The 19871-nt window shown below is 46.5% G+C and overlaps 2 protein-coding genes across 3 annotated transcripts in view; both read left to right on the top strand.

The window, feature by feature from the left end:
• Nucleotides 1–4714, top strand: part of PODXL2 (podocalyxin like 2) — a 33621-nt gene extending 28907 nt beyond the window's left edge. Inside the window, exon 8 of the mRNA XM_052778462.1 lies at nt 301–4714. Within this exon, the coding sequence (XP_052634422.1) occupies nt 301–510 (210 nt within the window). The 3' untranslated portion in view covers nt 511–4714. The remainder of the gene's footprint in view (nt 1–300) is intronic.
• A 697-nt stretch (nt 4715–5411) lies between these two features.
• Nucleotides 5412–19871, top strand: part of ABTB1 (ankyrin repeat and BTB domain containing 1) — a 29346-nt gene continuing 14886 nt past the window's right edge. For both annotated transcript variants that reach the window (XR_008233406.1, XM_052776363.1), the window contains exons 1-8: nt 5412–5616; nt 7495–7557; nt 8643–8698; nt 9698–9842; nt 11784–11943; nt 12874–12919; nt 13940–14056; nt 19055–19170. Coding sequence is in view for 1 of the 2 variants with exons in the window: in XM_052776363.1 (XP_052632323.1) it covers nt 5561–5616; nt 7495–7557; nt 8643–8698; nt 9698–9842; nt 11784–11943; nt 12874–12919; nt 13940–14056; nt 19055–19170 (759 nt within the window). In the remaining variant the exon portion in view is untranslated. The remainder of the gene's footprint in view (nt 5617–7494; nt 7558–8642; nt 8699–9697; nt 9843–11783; nt 11944–12873; nt 12920–13939; nt 14057–19054; nt 19171–19871) is intronic.

Genomic DNA, 19871 nt, shown 5'->3' with positions numbered 1-19871 from the left:
GAGGGGACTGGTAAGTTAAGAGGGAGATTGTTTTCCCCTGTCCACTTACTGGACATAGCTGGATACACTGCTGGAGCAGCAAGGGAGCCCATTCAGGTGTAAGAGAGATGCAAACCTGTCTCTTGCTTTGCTCAAGACAGGTCGTTTCCACTGTGAGGGCTGGGCTAGGAGTAAATTTACCTTTTCCTCTGACCATGCAAAGTCCTCGGTGACCATCATAGCCTGGTCTGATCGTGCTTCTCAGCAGCATTAAGGCCTATCCTCCTTTGTTTCCATTTGTGTTCCTCTTGTCCTTTGCAGTCGCATGGTGAGGAGCTGCGCTTTGTTGAGAATGGCTGCCATGACAACCCCACCTTGGATGTGGCCAGTGACAGCCAGTCGGAAATGCAGGAGAAGAAGCCAAGCGTGAATGGTGGAAACACCATCAATGGCCCCGACAGCTGGGATGTCCTGATCAATAAGCAGGCGAGCGAGGATGTGGATGTGTTTGAGGAAGACACGCATCTTTAGAAAAAGAAGGGAGGGAACCACCCCCTTAAATACACTTGTGTCTCTCCTATCTTGACTGATGGACCACGGGATCGGGTGGCTTCTCAGGAACTTCTTAAAGGCTTGGAACAGGTCAAGTCTTTGGGCAAGTTTTCCCAATAGAAGTCCTGAGCCCGCGTCGGAGGCTTGGAGCCAGGAGGATCACTGAACAGAGGGAAGCGGGAGGGGTGGGGTTTGTAGGTCTCTGTGTGTGTGTTCCTATCAGTAACACCAATGCTTTCATCACCTTTAAATGCACTTACTGTAGCTCTCTGGTAGTGGCTGAGCGTGGCTGGGCTTGAGAAGCAAGGCGGTGAGGCTAAGTCTGCAACCAAGAGTCCAGCTTTGGGGAGTAAATTCACTTTGGGAGTCCAGCTGGAGTTACAGCAGCCAGATCCTGACCTCGAGATCACGTTCAGTCCCTGCAGGTGCAGTAAAACTTGTGCATTCTGGACAGAGGGGAGCCAAGACTCAGTCCTGGGCACAGTCTGCATTCCACATGTGAAAATAGGTTTTCTAGTGCTCTAGCATTCAGCTGCTAATTAGATGAGCTGATGTTTACATCTGGGGAAAACATCCCACTGTCATCACCACAAACAGCCCCACTCCCTTTTTCAGCTCCACAGCTCCAAGCTGAGTTTGCAAAGTTTGAGCACTTTACCCTTGCTTGATTGATTGCAGAGAAGTCAGTGCCATGGTGCAGCATCTTAGCTGGAAATTTGCTTTAGGTTGGAAAGTTGCTCAAAAAGGAAATTTACATGCCTCTCTCATGCAACAGCCTGTGAAATCAGCAGCAAAGTATCCCTTGTCTAAGTCTCAGTTTTAGACTGGCAGGCTGCCTCCACTCCTGTTCATTTTCCAGGATAGTTTGGTTTCAGTTGGTCTTTTTGAGGTAAACGTAAAGACTATGTGACACTTTTTAAACAGGGAGAAAAGTAGAAACTCGGAAACAGGTAATTTTCTGGTCCTTTTGTTTCCTTTTCAGCATCCTGCCCTGGGGGAGGGGGAAGTGTTTAATGTCCCACAGGCGTAAATCGGGGTAACATCTTTAAAATCACTGCATTTAAGCAAGTGTAAAAGCCAGTTCAGATGAGATGAGAATCAGATCTAAGAGCTCCCCAATGAACGTTTCTCAGGCATGCCTCAGGCAACTTTGAGGCTCCAGCTCCCCAAAGATGTGTGATAAAAGGCACGTGAATATGCATAATTGTTCTCTGAGCCCTGCCTAAACTGAGACTCAGAACTACTGTCAAGCCTGAAATCCCAGAACATTTGTTTCTTCTGTCATCGAGGGATTGAGGGACTTGCTTCAGTCAGAGGCAACAGTATTCCTCTCTGTTAAGGTGATCTGCATGCTTGCTTACTGCAAGATGCAGCTTTGCATTTGGTCTTTAAGGGAACCCTTGTACAGAAAGACCACAGATATGCAGCCTGATGCCGAGCCTGTAAATCTATCCCCGTATGTATAGATATTTTTAGCATGTTCATCCCCGATGTGAATGCCTGAAGTCAAGGTGCAAGAGTCTGTTGTTTCATTTTGCATAGCGCTTTGCATACAAACTGAATCACAGATCGCCTCAATGTAGGACCACGTTGATATCAGTCTATTAGGGATTCAAGAAAGGTGACTGCCTTTGGTTTCCTATCCAGATTCCAGTTTTCAGTGTTTTTATCCTGCCTCCATACCTTTCCCTGTGTTATGTAGGAGATGGTGATCATCAGCTCCTTTTGTATCTTGTTGGTAGGGTTGCAGAGATGCTCAGAGGAGTTCCCTCTCCTGCCCCAGCAGTTGATAGTGTGGGACAGTCCCTGTACATGGACAGCCGCATGTGGCCTTTCTCTGACCACCCCTGGCTGATGGCTCCTGCTGAGTTTGATGGGTCTGTGCAGTGAAACTGCACAAGTTCAGTGGCTGTGTTGATGGCACTTTGGGGCTCACAGGATTAAATGCAAGTTGTTGTTATGGTGAGTAAATTAAAGCATGGGGTTAAAATTTGAGTTTGTATAGCACTTAGCATAACAGGGCCTGGCATGGCTGTGGCCTTTAGGCAATCTCACCGTATAAATGTTTCTAAGTCCAATAATCCTCACTAAATATGTTTTTAATGCCCAGTGGCTATTAAAAAGGTAATGCCACCAATCAGCTGTGAATCAATTCACCCACAAAACACTTCCTTGGTGCACATCATTGCTAGGAGCTGCTTTGCTGCCCTGTTTTCTCTCCACTTTACTAATTCAGAGAAACAACAAGGTGCTGATAAAGCGATGCTTCTGGCTGGGCTCAGCACCTCCTGATCTGGTGTAAAGTCTTCAAACTTTAAAGAAACCAAGGGGGCTGTGCAGGCTTATTAATAAGCTAGCAAGTTCTCCTGATTTGCTCTTCTGGCTTCTTATGGCCTGAAGGTTTTCCAGAGACTGTAGAGCTCTCTTCTGCATCTGGAGCATCCAGGCGATCTTGAGAGTGTCTAAGGGTGGCTGTCAGGAGGCTGAGAACAGTTTTCTGCTGTCTCTGACAGGGTGCACCTGGCTGTATGATCTCAGTTTAGCTCCAGAAATCTACTGGTTAATAGCGTTTCACTTTAGTCTGGTGATACTTTTTATACCTTTACCATTTGTTTTTTCTCTGTATCATTTTTTTGCACTAGGCTGATCTTGTTAAGTCGATTGCACTGTTGTCCCTCTCCCGCCAGCCTTGCAGAGATGGGTCATCTCTGGGGACCTGCGGGCTGGGGAGCACTATAGAGAGGCTGTTGATAGCCCACTTACTCTGTTGTTCAGTGCTTGGGTTTCCAGCTCTGCACAGGGAGGGTTTAAAGAGGAAGAGAAACTTTGTCTTAGCATTTGTAACAGGAAGCTTTTCTATCACCTTAACGTAGTTAAACTTCTTTTTAACAAGAACTGTCAAAGCTGGACTTCTCAGAGCGGTGTGCCAGGCGACAGAGCAGATGCAGGTGACAGTGATTCCTGGAAAACTGTTTTCCCACCTACTCGGACTTCGCTGTAGTGCCATCTGCCAAACGTTTGATAGCACTGACACCTGGTGGCTTCTGGGAGTTGGAGACGAAAAATAAAAAAAAGGACTTTTCCCCCCCTCTTAGCTCTGAGTATTTGTTTCCTGTGACTTGCCTAGGACAGTCACCTGCTTTATTCATGAGGGGCTGCTGGCCTTGCCTGTGAGCAGAGGGGCTTGCACCAGGCACGTAAGGGGTGGTTTGTGTGAGGACAGCTCTGTCTGCAAAGCAATGAGATGGGACATTCCTTGGAGTCACCGACCTAGAGGCCCTGGGTAGCAATACAGGGTCTCAGCTCCATCTCGCTGCTTTCTCCTCCACTTGCCCCTTCTCCTCCTGGGGAGCACAGCCAGAAAGCAGAGGCTCTGGCTTGAAATGGAGGTGGTTCTTCAGAGAGAGCATCAAGTGCTGGCGTGAGGAGCTCTGTGCCCTAGGGCATGCTGGTGTTGGCATCGGCTGGATGCACAGCCAAGATCAGAGTGGCTCTCCATCTCTGTGGGACGGTAGCCAGATGTGGTCTGGGATGGCCAAGCTGCAGATTACTCCCAGATGTTGCCCAGATGTCTCGAAGAGCATCTGTAATGTGGAGTCCAACATGTGCTAGGACTTTGCATCCTGCAGACCACCTTGCGGCATGTAGGGTGTAGAGAAACAATGAGAACTGACCGGTAACTGTGCTGTGGAGTATGTAATGCAGGTTGAGAATACTGTTCAAGATACCACCTTAAGGATCTCTGTGGGCAAAGGATGCGGTGTGAAATGGAGGTACATTATCGTATGGATTATTGTAGTATGACCTTAGACCATTGCAGCAGGATCCCACTGCATCCACTGCCGTCAGCAGCTCGTCTGTTCCCATCCACCTTCGCAGCCACGCAGGAGCACCTCTCCTTCGCAGAGGGTTTGGGGCACCTTGAACAGTCAGAGACAACAACCACCTTTATCTGTGCTGGCTCAGAAGAGCCTTGTGGGCTCATCTTGGCTGACAGCCAGGCTCCCGGCTGTTCTTAACACCCTCATTCCCGCTGGACCTAAACTGTCTGCGAGCCCTGGCCACCGCTCAGGATTGCTGCCGGAGAACACTTAGAAACACTCGCGTCTGGCCCTGGAAGTGACAGGGTTGTGGTTTTGTTTTCTTTGCAATAAAACGCACCTCCTGGGTGTCTGAACACTGACCTGAGCGGAGTCCTTTGCTTGGTTGCATCTGCCTGAATTCGCATCTGCCACATCTGTTAATGTGGTGTTGGTCAGGGTCCCTCTGCTGGGGGGGGGGGGGGGGTTCGGTCAGCCTCACCCCCCGCCCCACAGAGCTCTCCTTAATTCTCCTATCGCAGGTTGCTGCAGAAGCCCTGAGCCGTGCCAGGTGCCTGGGCTGTGGGAAACTGCCCCCCACCCCCGCCACGGCGTGACAGTGCTGTCCCCGTGGGGTCCAGCCCAGGACCCCTGTTCCCTGCTAGGGCAGCTTAGCACAAGCCTCTGTTCCAGAGCAGAGCCCGCGCCATGCGTGTCCCGGAGCAGGTGCCCCCAGCCGGCTCTGCTCTCCGCCGGCCCACACCTGCTCCGGAGCTGGACGCCACGCAACTGCGCGTGGCCCAGAGCCCCACTGTGTGTGCCAGCCCCCCCCTCAGGTGTGTTCCAGAGCAGCCCCGCCACGCTTGTCCCAGAACCGACCCCCCTTTCACCCCTTTCTCGCGTGCGGGAGCAGCCCCCCCCCGCCCCGTTCCACCCGCGCCCCGGAGCCGCCCTCCCCGCTCCCACGCAGGCCTCCGGGCGGCAGTTGCTCCTCCAGCCCGCAAGGGGGCGCCGCGGCGCTAGGCCAGGTCGACGGCGGGGCCGCTCCGCTCCCGCCGCCCCGCCCCGCCCCGCCCGCCGTGTTTACATCCGGCGCCGCTTCCGTCCCGCCGCCGCCGCTGCCCCTCCGGCCCCTTCCCCCGGCTCGGCCCGGCCCGGCCCGGTCCCTTGCGGCTGCCCTCCGCTCTCCGCGTCAATGCGGCGCCGCCGCCCCGCGGCCTGCCCCGGCCATGGACACCAGCGACCTCTTCACCAGCTGCAAGAAAGGGGACGTGAGCCGCGTGCGGTGAGCCGGGCCGGGCCGGGGCCGAGCTGCCAGCCCCGGGGCGGGGACGGGAGCAGTTCCCGGCGGTCCCCCCCCGCATGAGCCGCTGCCTTTAACCCCTTTAGCCACCCGGGGGAAGCGGGGCCGGGACCCGCCGCGGGTCGTGTTTACCGGAAGCCCTTCCCGGCCTTCCCCCGGCCGCTGAAGCAGCGGGCTCTCGCAGCCTTGGGTCTCCCTAGGACAGCCGCCGTGCCAGGAGGTGCCTGGGGTGTGAAAAGGAGAGTTTACAAATAAACGCGCCTGGCTTTTGCCCCGAGGAGTTCGGTGTATGCTGAGTCTTTGCTAGTGTTCTTGGGTTTGTGTGAGGTTTTCTTAAAATTCAGGCATCTGAATATCAGACGGTTATTGCGTACTTCACTGGGATGAATGCTGTCTGTGGCAGGTGTCCTTGCAAAAGTCTCTTCAGCTGCTCTTTCCTGACCGTTGGAAGCTGTATTTGCATCGGTAGGAAGCTAGATCTCCGGGAAGTAATCATCACAGAAATATTTAGACACCTTGTGCTGTAGACTGTGTAGTATCCCTGAAAAATACAAAGCTGCTAAATTTCAGGTCAAGTCTCCTTCCTCACAGTGAAGCAGTATGGCTTAGCTGCAATGATCTCAGATCAGGAGTGAGATGGGCTGCTTGTCTGCAGGGCGAGGGGATGTTGTAACGCAAAGGCCCAAAGTTTACAAGACGACTCTTCTGCATCTCATGGTTTGAGTCTAAGACCGTTCTTCACCTTTTGATCCTACTTGATTCTTCCAGCTCCCAACATGTGGATCTTCCCAGATAATCAGAAGGAGCCTCTCTGTTTCAAGGTGCTTGCTAATGAAGGATAAATAGGCAGATAGATGAGGTCTGGGGAACATTGTTATCAGTTGTGCATTCATGTTAGATTATTTCACTGCAAGCACTAAATTGCAGGTTTACTGTAGAAGGAGGGGCCCTGCAGGTGGCCTTGCAGAGGTTTAAGATGACCAGCGTAGAAGCGATAGTGGGGAAATGATCGGTCTGGGAATGCTGTCAAAGCAGAGGGAACAAACTGACCACATGGGGCTGAGTAGAAAGGAGCTGAGTTGCTTGGGATTTTGAATGTGGTCAGGGGAACCTGAAGTTTGAGACATGAAAGATGGAGGGAGTGAAAGGGGCAACCGATGTGGCGGATGAGAAAAAAAAAAAACCAACCACCTTGAGAATCTTTGTGCAGGCTGAGAGGAACTTTTACATGTGGTTTGGAGAGATGGTTGTTGCAGTAGTTGGGGACAGGCTATAATAAGAGCCCAGCTGTGTAGGAGATTTGGGTACAAGGCAAAGGCTGGCTTCTAGAGGTGCCAAAGAGGGATCATTGGCAGCATTTGATATAGCCTAAATGTGCAGGACAAGGAAGTGGCAGGAATTAAGAGCAGCCTGGAGTGACACCGATGTTGTTACTTGTGGCAACAAAAGCCACCAGCAGGATGGGAGTCCAGCCTTGGCCTTGTAAACTTGCCCTCTTATTTGTAAGCATCCAGGCTGTGAGCATTGTTGGAGAATGTAAAGGTACTGCTGAAGTGCTCAGGCTTCTTTTGTGATTGTTAGGGGTCAGCAGGAAGTGGGTTTGATTCCCCTCTTTCCCCATGTGCACCACTTAAGATTGAAGAGGGCTGCCAAGCCATGCTGCAGAACGCTGTTCTTTGGGTTAAGGATTTGACTGATGCCCCTTCAGCCACAGCTGACAGCTCCCCAAGTCGAATGCAAAATCCTGTCATACCTTTGGAAGTTACTGTATAAACTCAAAGTAAAATCTTTTGAAAGAAGAGAATGTGACTGAGTGAGTAGCTGCATGAAATTGTAACTTTGCTCTCCTTTTTCTTCCAGATACCTTCTTGAACAGCGAGATGTGGAAATTAATGTCCGTGATAAATGGGACAGTACACCTCTGTGAGTCCGGCAGCCTAGAGTGCTGTCTGGGTGGGAGGGCTTTCAGAGCTCTTTTGCTCTCTCTGCATCAGAAGCTAGGAGCACTGTTACAAAATGTCTCAGGTTCTGCTTTTTGGGAGATTTGGCTACGTATTTCTGCTTCTCTGCGGGTGCTGTGCTAAATATCTTTGTCTCCCCATCTGACTGACACTTGTTGTAGTAGTGCTCAGAAGGCTGGTTAATTTTGTAACCAAATTACCTGGATTAAGCAGTCTGTTCTTGGCCTGATTAGGCTTTTCCCCCCTCAAAGTCTATGGCATTCTGGCATGTCTTTTCAGGTGAAGGCTTGGCTTGGTGAAATGCAAAGTGACTGTGGGATCACAGTCTTGTCTGGCAAGGCTGTGAACATGCCGTAGGTGGTGAGGAATCCCCATGCTGGTGCTGAGGAGGGTGGTGTGAGCTTTTTACCTCCAAAGTCCACTTAGATATCTGCAGTATATTTAGAGTACGGAATAACTTCCTGTAGTAAAGGTAGACTAACATTTGCCTGCTGCAGTGCATGTTACAGGATTCTCCTAGTTTGTGAGACAATTTGAGGTACTCCTGAAAGAGAATCATGAAAGGCTTCGATTGTGAAGGAGAAAACAAAACTCATTGTAAGTAGGACTTTGAGGGGTGGATTTGCTGTACATCCAGTGTGGGTGCTGTTCCCTCGTTATCATAGCATGCAGCAGCCAGACTGACAATAGAAGGAGCAAGGAGTGTTTTTGAGAATTCAGTGGAATTGCTGAGTGCCCATGAAATGAATTCCATTAAAATGAGGACGGATTTGGCAGCTGGTGGTGCAACAGAAGACGCTGAACCCAGACTGGGACCTTGAGATCTCCTTGCAGGACAGCAGTGCCTAGGAGTGCTGGGAACAGATCCTGCTTAGTCTGCTGCCGGGGTCAGACTTCTATGCTATTGAGTAGCAATTCCTCACTCCTATGAGGATTCATTCTCTAAGCTTATCAGGCATGGCCCGGTGCTGAGATCTGCATGCTATGGTGAGCCCAAACACTGAATTTTGCTGCCTACTGTATCTTTAATTTTCTTTATCTTGTCAGGTATTACGCTTGCCTCTGTGGACATGAGGAGCTTGTACGCTATCTTCTAGCCAATGGTGAGCAAAAGTGTCCTGGTTATGGGTGCAATATCTTTCTCCATACTGGTCTGTAGGGATTGTATATCCTTCTAGCTGTCCCTTGTGGAAACTTCTTCTATTACAACCAACCATCCAATCAGCGATCTCAGGCTGCAGTGGGAGCCCCGGACACACTTTCATGGTCCCTTTTGCAGGCCATTTGCTGCTTGAATTTGCTACAGGGAAGCTTTCTGTGATGACTTGAGGCAGCATGACTTTCTGAAATCACAGCTGACGTTTTGTGAGGGTGCATTGCTGATGTAAGAATCATACTTCATCTGAAGAACTGTCTGTGTAAAACTTTCTTGTACTATTCTGATAGCCTTGCTTTGTAAACAGGACTTAAAGGTGAAATGCAAGTGCTTTTACTAACCTCAGACAAAGCAAGACAAACTCTCCAGGCAAAGTGCCTGCCCATTTGGTTCCCAGCACCCAAATTCCCTTAGATAGTGGTGATGTTCTGGCAGAGGAATCGGAGTGCAGCGTCAAATCTCAAAAGGTTTGTTTCTTCCACTGCATTCAGAGCATCTTAATCAACCACTTGTGTAATTCTAAAATAGCAAAATGCAAGTGCCCTCCAAACTTCTAGCAAACTGTAACCTAAAGAGGCATCTCTTGCTTTGTGCAAGGCAGAAATGCTTTTTAGGAGGAGTTGTTAGAAGTCCAATATGTGATTGTACTCTTTGCACAGTGAGATTCTTCCTTGCACAACACTGCTGGTGCCATGCTGAGAGGCTTATTACCAGGGTCAGTTTAAAAGAGTCATGACTCCTTCAGAAAGGGATTTTGCTGTGGAAGAACAGCTTTAGGTTATACACATGTAAGGGGAGCTTAGTTTTTGTAAATATGCTCAGTAGCATAGGGGATCACAGTGAAACGTGTCACCAGCCAAAAGTCATACTTGTTTAGCAACCGTTCAGGGACACTTGAGAAGGATTTAACTCTGCCTGCTGGCATGTACCTGTGACTGTTTTGCAGGAGCGAAATGTGAGGCAAACACTTTTGATGGGGAACGTTGTTTGTATGGAGCTTTGAGTGATGCCATCCGACGTCTGCTGAAGGAGTACAAACAGATCACAGCAAAGTGCATGAAGAGAGACTACTATGATGTCTTCCTGCAGCGGTAAGCAGATGAGGCAGCTCCATGTGCAACGCATTCTGTCATCCTTTCTTAGCTGTTAACCTGGATATTCAAGCTCTCTGTTAAGGGCAGATTTGAAAGGCAACTGATCAGTACCCTATCTCATTCCTGGGCACGTAGAGCTTCCTAAGGGATGTTCCTTTGTGCCCTAATGGATGACTTCCAGGTATGTGTGTGTTTAAAATATAGCCTTCAGTGAGTAGGTACAGACTCCAGAGCCAACAGAAAGTGGTCTTTATAAAACAGAAGCATTAGACTGTCATCCTTGACTGTCAAATGAAAATCAGATCACTAAAACCACATCAGCGATTTAGGATAATTGGTCAGCTGAAATTGAGTTTCAGGCCTGAAGTGCTATAGCCCGTGAACTGAGGCTTCCAGCAGTGATAATGGGTATCTTATTTCTGAGATAGAGCACCTTAAGAAGCCTCAAACTGACTTACAGGGACACTGCTGATTTCTTTCTTTTTGTTCATTAAAATGTGTTAATTTTAAGATGTTTTTGAAAGTTGCCTGTCATACCTTGTAGTCCTAGCCTAGAGCTTGAGAAGAAGCCTGACTTGCTCTAGGAGTAGAGGAATAGTGTCAATCTTTTCTTCTTGCTGTTTTTCTACCCTGGTAGTTCTGATGTTATTACACAGACTTGGGTTTGTGTGGGGTTTTTTTTTTTTTCTTCCCATTGGACTGACTTTAAAAAAATAACCAACAAGGTTTCAGCATCTGTATCTTCAAAATTGGAGAGTAAATAAGTCCTAGAAAGATCTGACAATCTTCCCATTGCTACAGAGTCCTAATTTCTGAAGCTGTGGGGAAGAGGGGAGGAAGGAAACTCATTTATCTGAGTAAAATCAGATCCTGCCTTTCGGGGAAGTAGAATTTTGGAGGGTGATTTATCATTCCCCAGGTGAGTTTGTGGCTCAGATGATGCAGGGTTGAGCGCACATGAAAACTAAAACATGCTGTATGCCGCTTCTCATTCCAAACAGACCTTGCATTAAAATTGAAACAAAGGGCAATAGTAGGGGGCAAAAAATAAACACCTAACTGCTTCTATTTTATTTTGGGCAAGACACTAGTAGGAAGGATGTTCTAGTGGCAGGAGATTGAGATCAGCATTCAAGACCCTGCTCTGATGTCATCTCCTTGTGTGACCCCACACCTTTCTGTGCACTAGTCCTGCTCTCTGGAAGGAGTATGATGCCTGATGTCTGCCTGATTTGACCACTTGAGCATGTTTGTGAGGATATATATGCAAGGGGTCATGGGCATTAGGAAGCACTGGTGATGGTTGCTGTAAACTCAAGAAGTAGCAATCGTGGTTTTTTTCCTTTTAAAGAATGAGGGTATGGGCATGCAATCATAAACAAGGCTTCATGTCTGATGTGGTAATTGCCTGCATTTCATGCCTGTGACATCCTTCCTTCTTCTGAGGGTGGGTGACATCAAGTCCTCTCCTGTTTGCTGCATGGTTAAAGTGTGCACACCGACAGTGCCCAGAGAGCAGGAAGGTTGCACCTTCCTTTGTAGTGGGGTAATTCTTTTTGAAAGTGTGCTTCTGTAGGGCTTTTTGTCATCTGACAATTTAAAAGCAGGATTAACCTTTAGAGATGTGTTTGGGGGCAACTAGTTCTGCTCTAAAATCTGTTCCTGTGTTCAGGTGTTCACGTGAGGCAGGAGGGTTTCATTCTCCAGCCTCCCTCTTGCTCTAATGAAACTTCTTTGAGTCATTGGAGGGAGTGAGAGATCCCAGTCTAGTATGTAAGGTACCAGCCCTCACACTGGCCTTCTAACTGGGCAGGGAGAGACTGCAATGTCCAGAGGTATTTGATCATTGAGACCTAGTTGTACCATGTCCCTCACTAGCTTTACTCCATTCTCTCCTTTCTTGTTCTGCAATGTTTCCCCTCTCTTTGTTCCCTACAGGTTGCTGGAGCAGGGTTACCAAAGTGATATTGTTTTCATTGTTCATGGCAAATCCTTCTGTGCCCACCGCTGCATTCTCAGTGCTCGCAGCGCCTACTTTGCGGAAATGTTTGAGACCAAATGGAAGGGGAAGAACATGATAGTGTTGAAGCATCCACTGGTGAGCAAGTCTATGCTTCCAGCTCTTTCCTTTCTTTTCCTATTTCAACTGGGTGAGAAAAGTTGAGTAGGAAGGACAGTTTGAGGGTTAACTTCCACAGTGAATAGCTCCTGGACCTCAGAATGACCCTAGCCAAGGAGAGGAGCTTGTGGAGGCACTTCATGCAGTAAAATAGCATCTTATTCGGATAACAAAAGGCTGTAGACTGCATACTTCCCCTTTGTTCCCTCTGTCATGGGCTCAAGCATATCTTAATTAATTGCGGTAGCAGGTAGCTGTTACCATCTGCCAGCTGTGTCACAACTCCTCTGTGGGATGAGTTGAGTCTGTCTAATTCCTGGTGGACAGGTGGTCTGTGGTGAAGACATCACCTCCATAATTGGCACTAACTGAGACTCTTTTGTTGCCTTTGCAGCAAGAACTAAATAGGCCATAAGTGCATTCCATCCATTAATCACCAATACTCTGGCATACGTTGCTATAGCTTGATTGTGGCTTTGCAAAACCTCTCATGACAAACATACTTCCAGTTTCTCAGGACATTGCTTAATGTCTCTCCTTTCTCTTTGTACAAGAACGTGTCTTTCCTCTCAGATTAAGAAGAGTTGGAAATGTTTGTGACCAGTGAAAGACGGGATTTTACAGAGCCTGTATTACAACTTGTGTCTTTGGAGTACCACTATTAGTCAGGTCCTGTCCCCCTAGGTACATGGATTAGTATCAGTTGATACTTTAAAAGAGCTGTATAAGCCAGGTGGAGTAGCAGCATTAGTTACGCGAGGAGCAAGGAAATTGGGTGCGGTGTGCGAGTTGCTATTTAAGTGGGGTTTTTTTGACTTGTTCAGGATCTTGTTTGTATCCAGGCAAGTTTCAAGCTTGTTACTAAGTTCCTGGGAATTTTAAAGGTAACTTTCTCATGTTTTGTTTTAGATTAATCCAGCAGCCTTTGGCTCTCTTCTGCAGTATCTATACACAGGTAAATGACTTACTGTTTAGTGTGTGTATACATGGCTGGTGGGCAGCTGTCTGTGCTTCTGCCATAGCACTGCTGGGGTGGCACAGGCTTGCAGACAGCCAGGTTTGGGTGCATGAGTCGCCAGCACATCCTCTCTGCTGGCAGAAGGGGAGAATGTGAGCAATCCCCAGCTCTTCCAAGTTGTTTGTACCTTTTGCCAGTTGTTGTCCTGCCAATAGCTATAGAGTCAATTAAAAAAAAAAAAATCAGCTTAGGTTGATTGGTTGGATGGGTGTGGAGAATGTATTTTTAACTTAAGGAAGGTAAATTGTCATCTGGGAAAACAATCCCCTAAGGTGGTGAAAAGCCAGGTTCCCACATAGGACATATTCAGTCTGGCAGACCTGAGCAGTGTGTGCTGAATGTTTTGACTACTTTCTAATATTTTTTCTGAACGGAAGTTGATCCTAAACCTTCTGTGAAAATGCCAAATGTTGTGTTGTAGGCATGCTAAGTGCTGAACTATTTCAGGCCAGGAGGTGGTGCCAGAAAACAGCTTTACCTTCAAGGTTCTCCTTCCCCAGTCTGGTGTTTTCAGAAATGTTCCTTGCCACGTTTTCAGTGATGGTAAAAGACTCTGGGATGACAGCTTGTGAGCCTGAAGTCTTTTCTTACCCAAAGCCAGGTAGCCAATGGTGGTAGTCATGCAGGCTGCTTTTGTGCTGCTATTTTTTTCTTTTCTGATGGAATTAGACATCGTTTGTATAAGCCTGTTCGGTCTTTGGCCTCTTGAATGAAGCTATTAGGGTAGACTCAGGAAAGTGGGAATGTGAATATGCCAAACTGAGATTCATCGAAGTGGTGGGTGGTGGAGTACTGAATCTTAGCTTCTTGGACTGAGTTGTAACTGGATGCTGAAAAGTGAGGCGATGTGTCTAATTACTGAATTTCTGTGCCATCAAGTCTTTAGTCCTTAATTTTTGCCATTTTTACACCTAAGTGGTATGGGTTAAAAGAACTGGCTGCATTTCTTCTTGGCAGGTCGTCTTGATATCGACGTAGAATATGTAAATGATTGCAAGAGGTTAGCCAAGCAGTGTCGGCTGCAGGACCTCATAGATGATTTGGAGACCAAATGTAAAAAAGTCTATGAATTTGGTAAGCATTTTACTTGCCATTGTCTCTGCCGTGCCTGTGTGCCCTTTCAGGGAGAAAGAGGAAAGTGTCACGGCAGATGTTTCATGGTGTCCTTGGGGCTTCCAGAAAATGGTTCTGTTGTGGAATTCCCATGTTTGCATGATAGTTTTCAGTCATGGGCTCTCTGTAGGGCAGCTGGAGTGGTTTCTGACACATGCATGTTTATCATTTATATTGAATGTTTTCATTATAGTAGAGCAGCCATGGCAGCAGGACTTTGCTGTGGTTGCCAGACATTCAGTGTAGCACTCTGGGGTATATTGTGAAGTGCCTTTCAGCAGAGAGCTTGTTTAAATCACTGGGGAGATAAAATATGTACAATTAAAAGTTCTTTTCTGCATTTATTTGACCCCTAACCAAAGTAAAACGTTTGATAATTGGCTCAAAATGGATGCAGAGGGAGATACAACACTTTTTTAAAAGCAGAGGAATATTTCTGAAAGCATGTATGTATATATAACACCTGTATGTGCCAAACCTTAAATGATGCAATCCTCTATTTAAGGGCTTTTTGTTATCCAAAGAGCTTGTGATCTAATCATGACATCAGCTTATTGCATGAAATCCAACAGTTGGGGTTTATCATTCATCTCCTTAGCTCAAGCTAAAGGACACATGAAGAAGAATCGAAACAGCACAAGTAGGGCAAAGCAGTGTTAGTCATTACGTAAAAAAAATTATCTGGTAACAAAACCTTCAGGCTGAAAACATCTGATTCTCATTTCATGCTCTGAGTTAACTCCTTTGCTTCAGTCAAGTTAATTTTGGTTTGAGAAGAGAATCTAGCCTGTAGCTTTTAAGTCAATAGCATCTTCTTCCTTGATCTAAGAGGTAAGGGTGTAGCTATTTCATCTTTCCCTTTTGAATTATGAGTTCTGATTATTCAGCCTCCTGAAGTTGCTGGGCTTAACAGATAGAGACAATACTTCTAGCTCAAAAAATTCCTCATCTGCAAATCACATGGAAGATATTACCATGTGTATGTCTCCCCTTATGCATGTGCAATTGTTTGGTGGTGGTTCGGTACAAGGTTACCACAGCACAGCTGTTCCCATGTAGACCAGGGTGCAAGTCCTTATGGAAGCTGTATCATAAGTCTTACCTCAGCCATGTAAACACAAGTGTAAACATGCATCTGAAGAGATTAGAAATGCATTTCTTGATTCTTGCTACAAATAGTTTAAGATATCAGTTTGTGTATTAATTAAGTGGTGGAAAAGGGGAGTGGTGGTGAATACCATGAATAGAAAATAAAAGCTACTCAGACAATCAGGTAACAAAATTATCTTGTGGCATCTTTTGATACCAGAGTAGTCTAGTGAGATGCTGGAGGTCTTTTTTTTCCCCTGTTTTTTTTCCTTTTTAGCTTTTTATCTTTTTCTCCCAGGGTCTATCTGAGACCGTGGAGGAGACCATTCCACCTTAAAACATTGAGTTAAAATTAGATTGTGGGAGGAAAATAAGGTGGATAGCTTGCTAGCTGTCTGAAGCCATTGCACAGTATGTCATTGGCAACTTAAGGATCATGAAGTCCAGTGGTTAAATTTGTGAACTGCAAAAAAGCTGACTTCTTGGTGGGTTTTAAAAATGGAAACTGGTGAATTAACGTTTCAGGTTGATTGGGAGTTTCAGATACGTGCTCCACTTGGAAATGTAATACAAACTTCCTGGATGGCACTGAACAAATCATTTAATTTCTGTGTTCTTTGGGAGGGAGCAGCTGTTCTTCAGGCCTGACAGAAGACATAATCAATGGGGGGTGTGAAGCACTGATGGAACTACTAGGCTTTATTTTTAATTATGGCAGGTTGGATTCAAATGAATAGGCAGAACTGCTGATAGGTCTGTTAAAAGTTTGTTTCTCTCATCTGATCTCATGTGGAAGCCAGGAGAACTTGATTCTCCAGAAAGTAATACATGTAAGAATTATAGAAGTTAAAATTTGGGAAAGGTCTTAGATCACATCATGTCTGGCACTTGACAAAGCATTAGTGTTCCTTCTAGGGCGTTAGGAATCTCTGCTTGTTCAAAGTGCAGGTCTGCAGAGCAGGGTCATGTCTTGCATCTGTATTATAAGGTGGAGACATAAGCCTATGCAGCTCCAGCGGATAACTGCAGTCTCTGCAATCTCATTATCTAGAGTTAATCAAAACTTCAAAACTTCAAAAGCACTTAGTATCTTGGCATGCACAGACAGTAGTTTAGGAAAACCGTGAAGAGGATGACCCAGTGCCTTCTGTTGCACCTGAGAGAGACTTCAGTGTGAATGCTTGCATATTTTCCCCCCGTTTATATTGTTGCTATAACAGGAAAAAAACTGTTGCAGTGTTTGGAAGAGCTCAGACGGGGTTTGTCCAGATTAAGCCATAATCCTTCCTTTAGAAGTGGAGGTATTTGAAAATAAATGTTCTGCAGCTATTTCTACATTGGTTGAGAGCAAGGTTTGTGATGCTTGCCTTCATAGCAGAGACACTGGATGTACAGAATCTGTGGTTATAGCTAGTCGTGGCATTGGGAGGAGGATGTATAAGGCAAGTATCTGAGTGTGGCATCCTTTTGGAAAGGTTTGGGAGTTTGGTGGGGTTTCTTGTGGCTCTTGTTTTTTGTGGTGCATTGGGTCAGTTGAAACAAAAGACTACAAAGAAGTATTGAGCACTAAAACAAAGGCAGCTGGTGAATTGGTAGGTGACGTTCCATGCTATATAGCTGGCTAGACTGGGAAGAAGAACAAAATCCTCCATTCTCAACTGTAGTTGTCTTATTCCCTCCAGCTGCTTGCATTATGTTGCTCTTTTCAGAAAACCCTTCATTCCTACTTCTTGCAAGAAGGTGATGGTCCCTGCTGCTTGCTTGCAGCCAACAGCTTATTCCTGTTCTGTCACTTGGTTTTTATTGTTTCTGTTAGGAGAGAGTTGCTTATGATACCAAATCCTGTGCTCTTGGATTTGAGAGATGCAGTGTCTGAAATGTCTCGTGACAGATTTGCTTCTCAGACAAAGCACTGTTCTTTCATGTCACTGTGAAAGTGCACAGATGCTTTGTAGATCCCAAGAGAAGAACTCTTTCCCTTGACTACTGCTTAAGAGTTGCTGGGTCCATTAGCGCTTACAGAGCCTGACTGATTTGGCGACTGTTGGAATAGGCACTACACAAATATAAATGATTCTCTCTGCCATAAAGAATTTCTAATTGAACAGTGAGAAATTTCCTTCTCTCATGCTGGTCTCTAAGTGCACAGGGCTCTTTGAGAAAATGCACTCAGTCTTGTTTGTGTTGGTGCCAGGTCTCTTCTTGGCTTATTTACTCTGGAAGTCATCTATCTGAAGGTAGCGTTTAGTGCTAATAGAGCAGCCTGTCTCCTTGCTAGTGTAGCTCTGTGTGTAGCAATGATGGTACCTGATTGTCCTGCATTGGTAGATTATCCTTCCCTTTCCAGTATCTTTCTGGGATATTCAGCCTATTTGAGGTGCAGTGGTGGCATATCTGAAGGGTGCAGCAGTAATGTGGAGGAGGGGGTGGGGAACTTCTTTTGTGGCATATCGTGGTCTTGTTTCGCCCACGGCCCAATGGAGTCATCTGATGGAGCTCATGTAAAGCTGCGCAAAATGTCAGGAAAAATGAGGTCTCAAGGTGGCGTGATTCACCTGCAAAGGGGTTTTAATGCGGTGAATCATGCCTGTCAGAAGTTCTTCTGAACGCTTCAGAACGTGGGGCCACTTAACTCTTTTGTCCTTGAGAGTTAAGTCTGCATCTGTCTGGTTCCCAACAGCATCTCAAGCCTTCCTCACTGCAACTTTGCGTTTTCCAGTGGTGCTCCATTTTTTTTCACATGCTTCCCTATATGCCAGGGACTCCTGAATGTCTTACATGCTCCAGTCCTCACCCCAAAGCATGCTGAGCTGAAAACAAACCTGAGGTAGTGAACCAGAGGGAGGGAGGTGACCAGAAAGAGGAAAGGCTGCGCTGGCAGCGATATTGTAACACAATAGCTGCGTGTACTTTGAGTTGCCACTCATCTGAAGTCAGGGAGGGTTGGCTTCAATGAGCTCCACAGCAACTTTGGTCATAGCAAGACTTCAAAAGTATGATTGTGTATTTTGCTTGCCCTTTATTAGGCTGTTTAATTGTGTAGGCTGGTAGGGTAAGACAGGAAGACACAGTAGGTCTGAAAAAGGCAAATGAAGCTGCCATCTCTGTATGATTTATTTGATCTCTTTGGTGGTAGCGATGCTTATTTAATGTTTGCAAAGAAGACAGGCATACTCAGGAGTCCAGGTGTTTTGGGGGTCTTTGTGTTTTGGGGATCTACAGGTAGAGAGTAGAGGACAGACTCAGGTGCACAGAACTTATTACCTAAACAAGAATAAATCCCTTTGTTCCCTGGAGTGAAGTTAGGATGGCACAGCTGAAATGGGACCCATGAGAGCATGTGACAGAGCAGAGAGACATGGAAGCGGCTTTATTTTAACTAAATACTCCCTGGCATGGGCTTTGCCTTAGGTGACACTGTCAGTGGAGGGGGGGGGGTAGTCAGCTGGAGGAGGCACTGTGTGAGTCACTCCTACAGGGATCATGGGCAGCCTGATCAACGTCCTCAACTGTAATTGATGACAAGGATTGCAGAGAGCAGGTTGGGCTTGAAATATGCCTGTGGCAACTTTGTGTTTGCTACAGTTCATGTTCCAGCACAAGGAATTAAGTGGAAGTTTGAGGAGAGACAACAATACATGCATCCCCTTCCAGCCCTGCTCACCAGGTGTGCTGGGGGGTGCTGTATGCATGTTTACATAGAAGAATCACATGTGTTTTGCAGTAAAAGCTAAATAGCAATAATACTGATTTTTCCTGGAGTGTCTTTCTTTTCTCTAAATGGGAGAGAATGTTTGTAGAGGAATTTAGGCATCTCTGCTATTTCTTTTTTTTTTTTTTTTTTTTTTTTTTTTTTTGTGCTTCTTCCAGTCTCTTCCAAGCCAGGGACCTGTGTGAAAGTGCTGACGATTGAGCCCACAGGTAACTGCCGGCTGCAGGAAGATCTGGCTCTTCTAGCAGACTGCGCCCTGCCAGCCGAACTGCGGGTAGGGAGCATTTATACTACTTCTGGTCTCTGTGGGGCTGTGATATGTGTTCACATGTGTTCAGTTGCATTCTCTCCATTTGAATTTAGTGTGTGCTTGTTTGCAGATGCTCCAAATGCAGAAAGCCTTTTATTGCTTGGAAATGCCGTACAAATGTTTAATGAGGCTGTCAGTGCTGGTCCTTTCCATTGGATTTCTCCCACAGCAGAGATCTTGATAAACAAAACCCTTGCCGGGTGGTTGCTGGGGATTTCCCCACTGACTACAGTGGGACAAGAGTTGGCCCCCAGCTCTTTTTCCTTCTCTCTGCCATCCTTCTTGAGTATCAGAAATGTTTTATCAGCAGGCATTGGTACCCGAAGGGTCATGCAGATGGAAGATGGCTTGCTGGACTTGCTTGCTAGGAACTGACACCCTGCAGTGGAGAGGTGCTTTCAAACCCTGAAAATATTTGTAGCAGAAATGCGAGTCCCTCTGAAGCAAATTTAACTTGACTGGCAATAGATTTGTTTTTCATAAATACATCTTGTTGACCCTTAGAAATAGCCCACAGACCACAGGTGGTTGATCACTGTGTTAAAATACCATCAGTATTACTAGTTAGGCTCATATACGTGGATCTTTGCTGCCAGTTGCAGGACAACAGGATAAATATTAGTGGTCTTCATTCTCCCTGCATCTGTTTTTTTCTGTAATATCAG

The sequence above is a fragment of the Harpia harpyja genome, chromosome Z (genome assembly GCF_026419915.1).
Source record: "Harpia harpyja isolate bHarHar1 chromosome Z, bHarHar1 primary haplotype, whole genome shotgun sequence".
Taxonomy (NCBI): domain Eukaryota; kingdom Metazoa; phylum Chordata; class Aves; order Accipitriformes; family Accipitridae; genus Harpia; species Harpia harpyja.
This window is presented reverse-complemented; position numbering and strand designations above follow the sequence as displayed.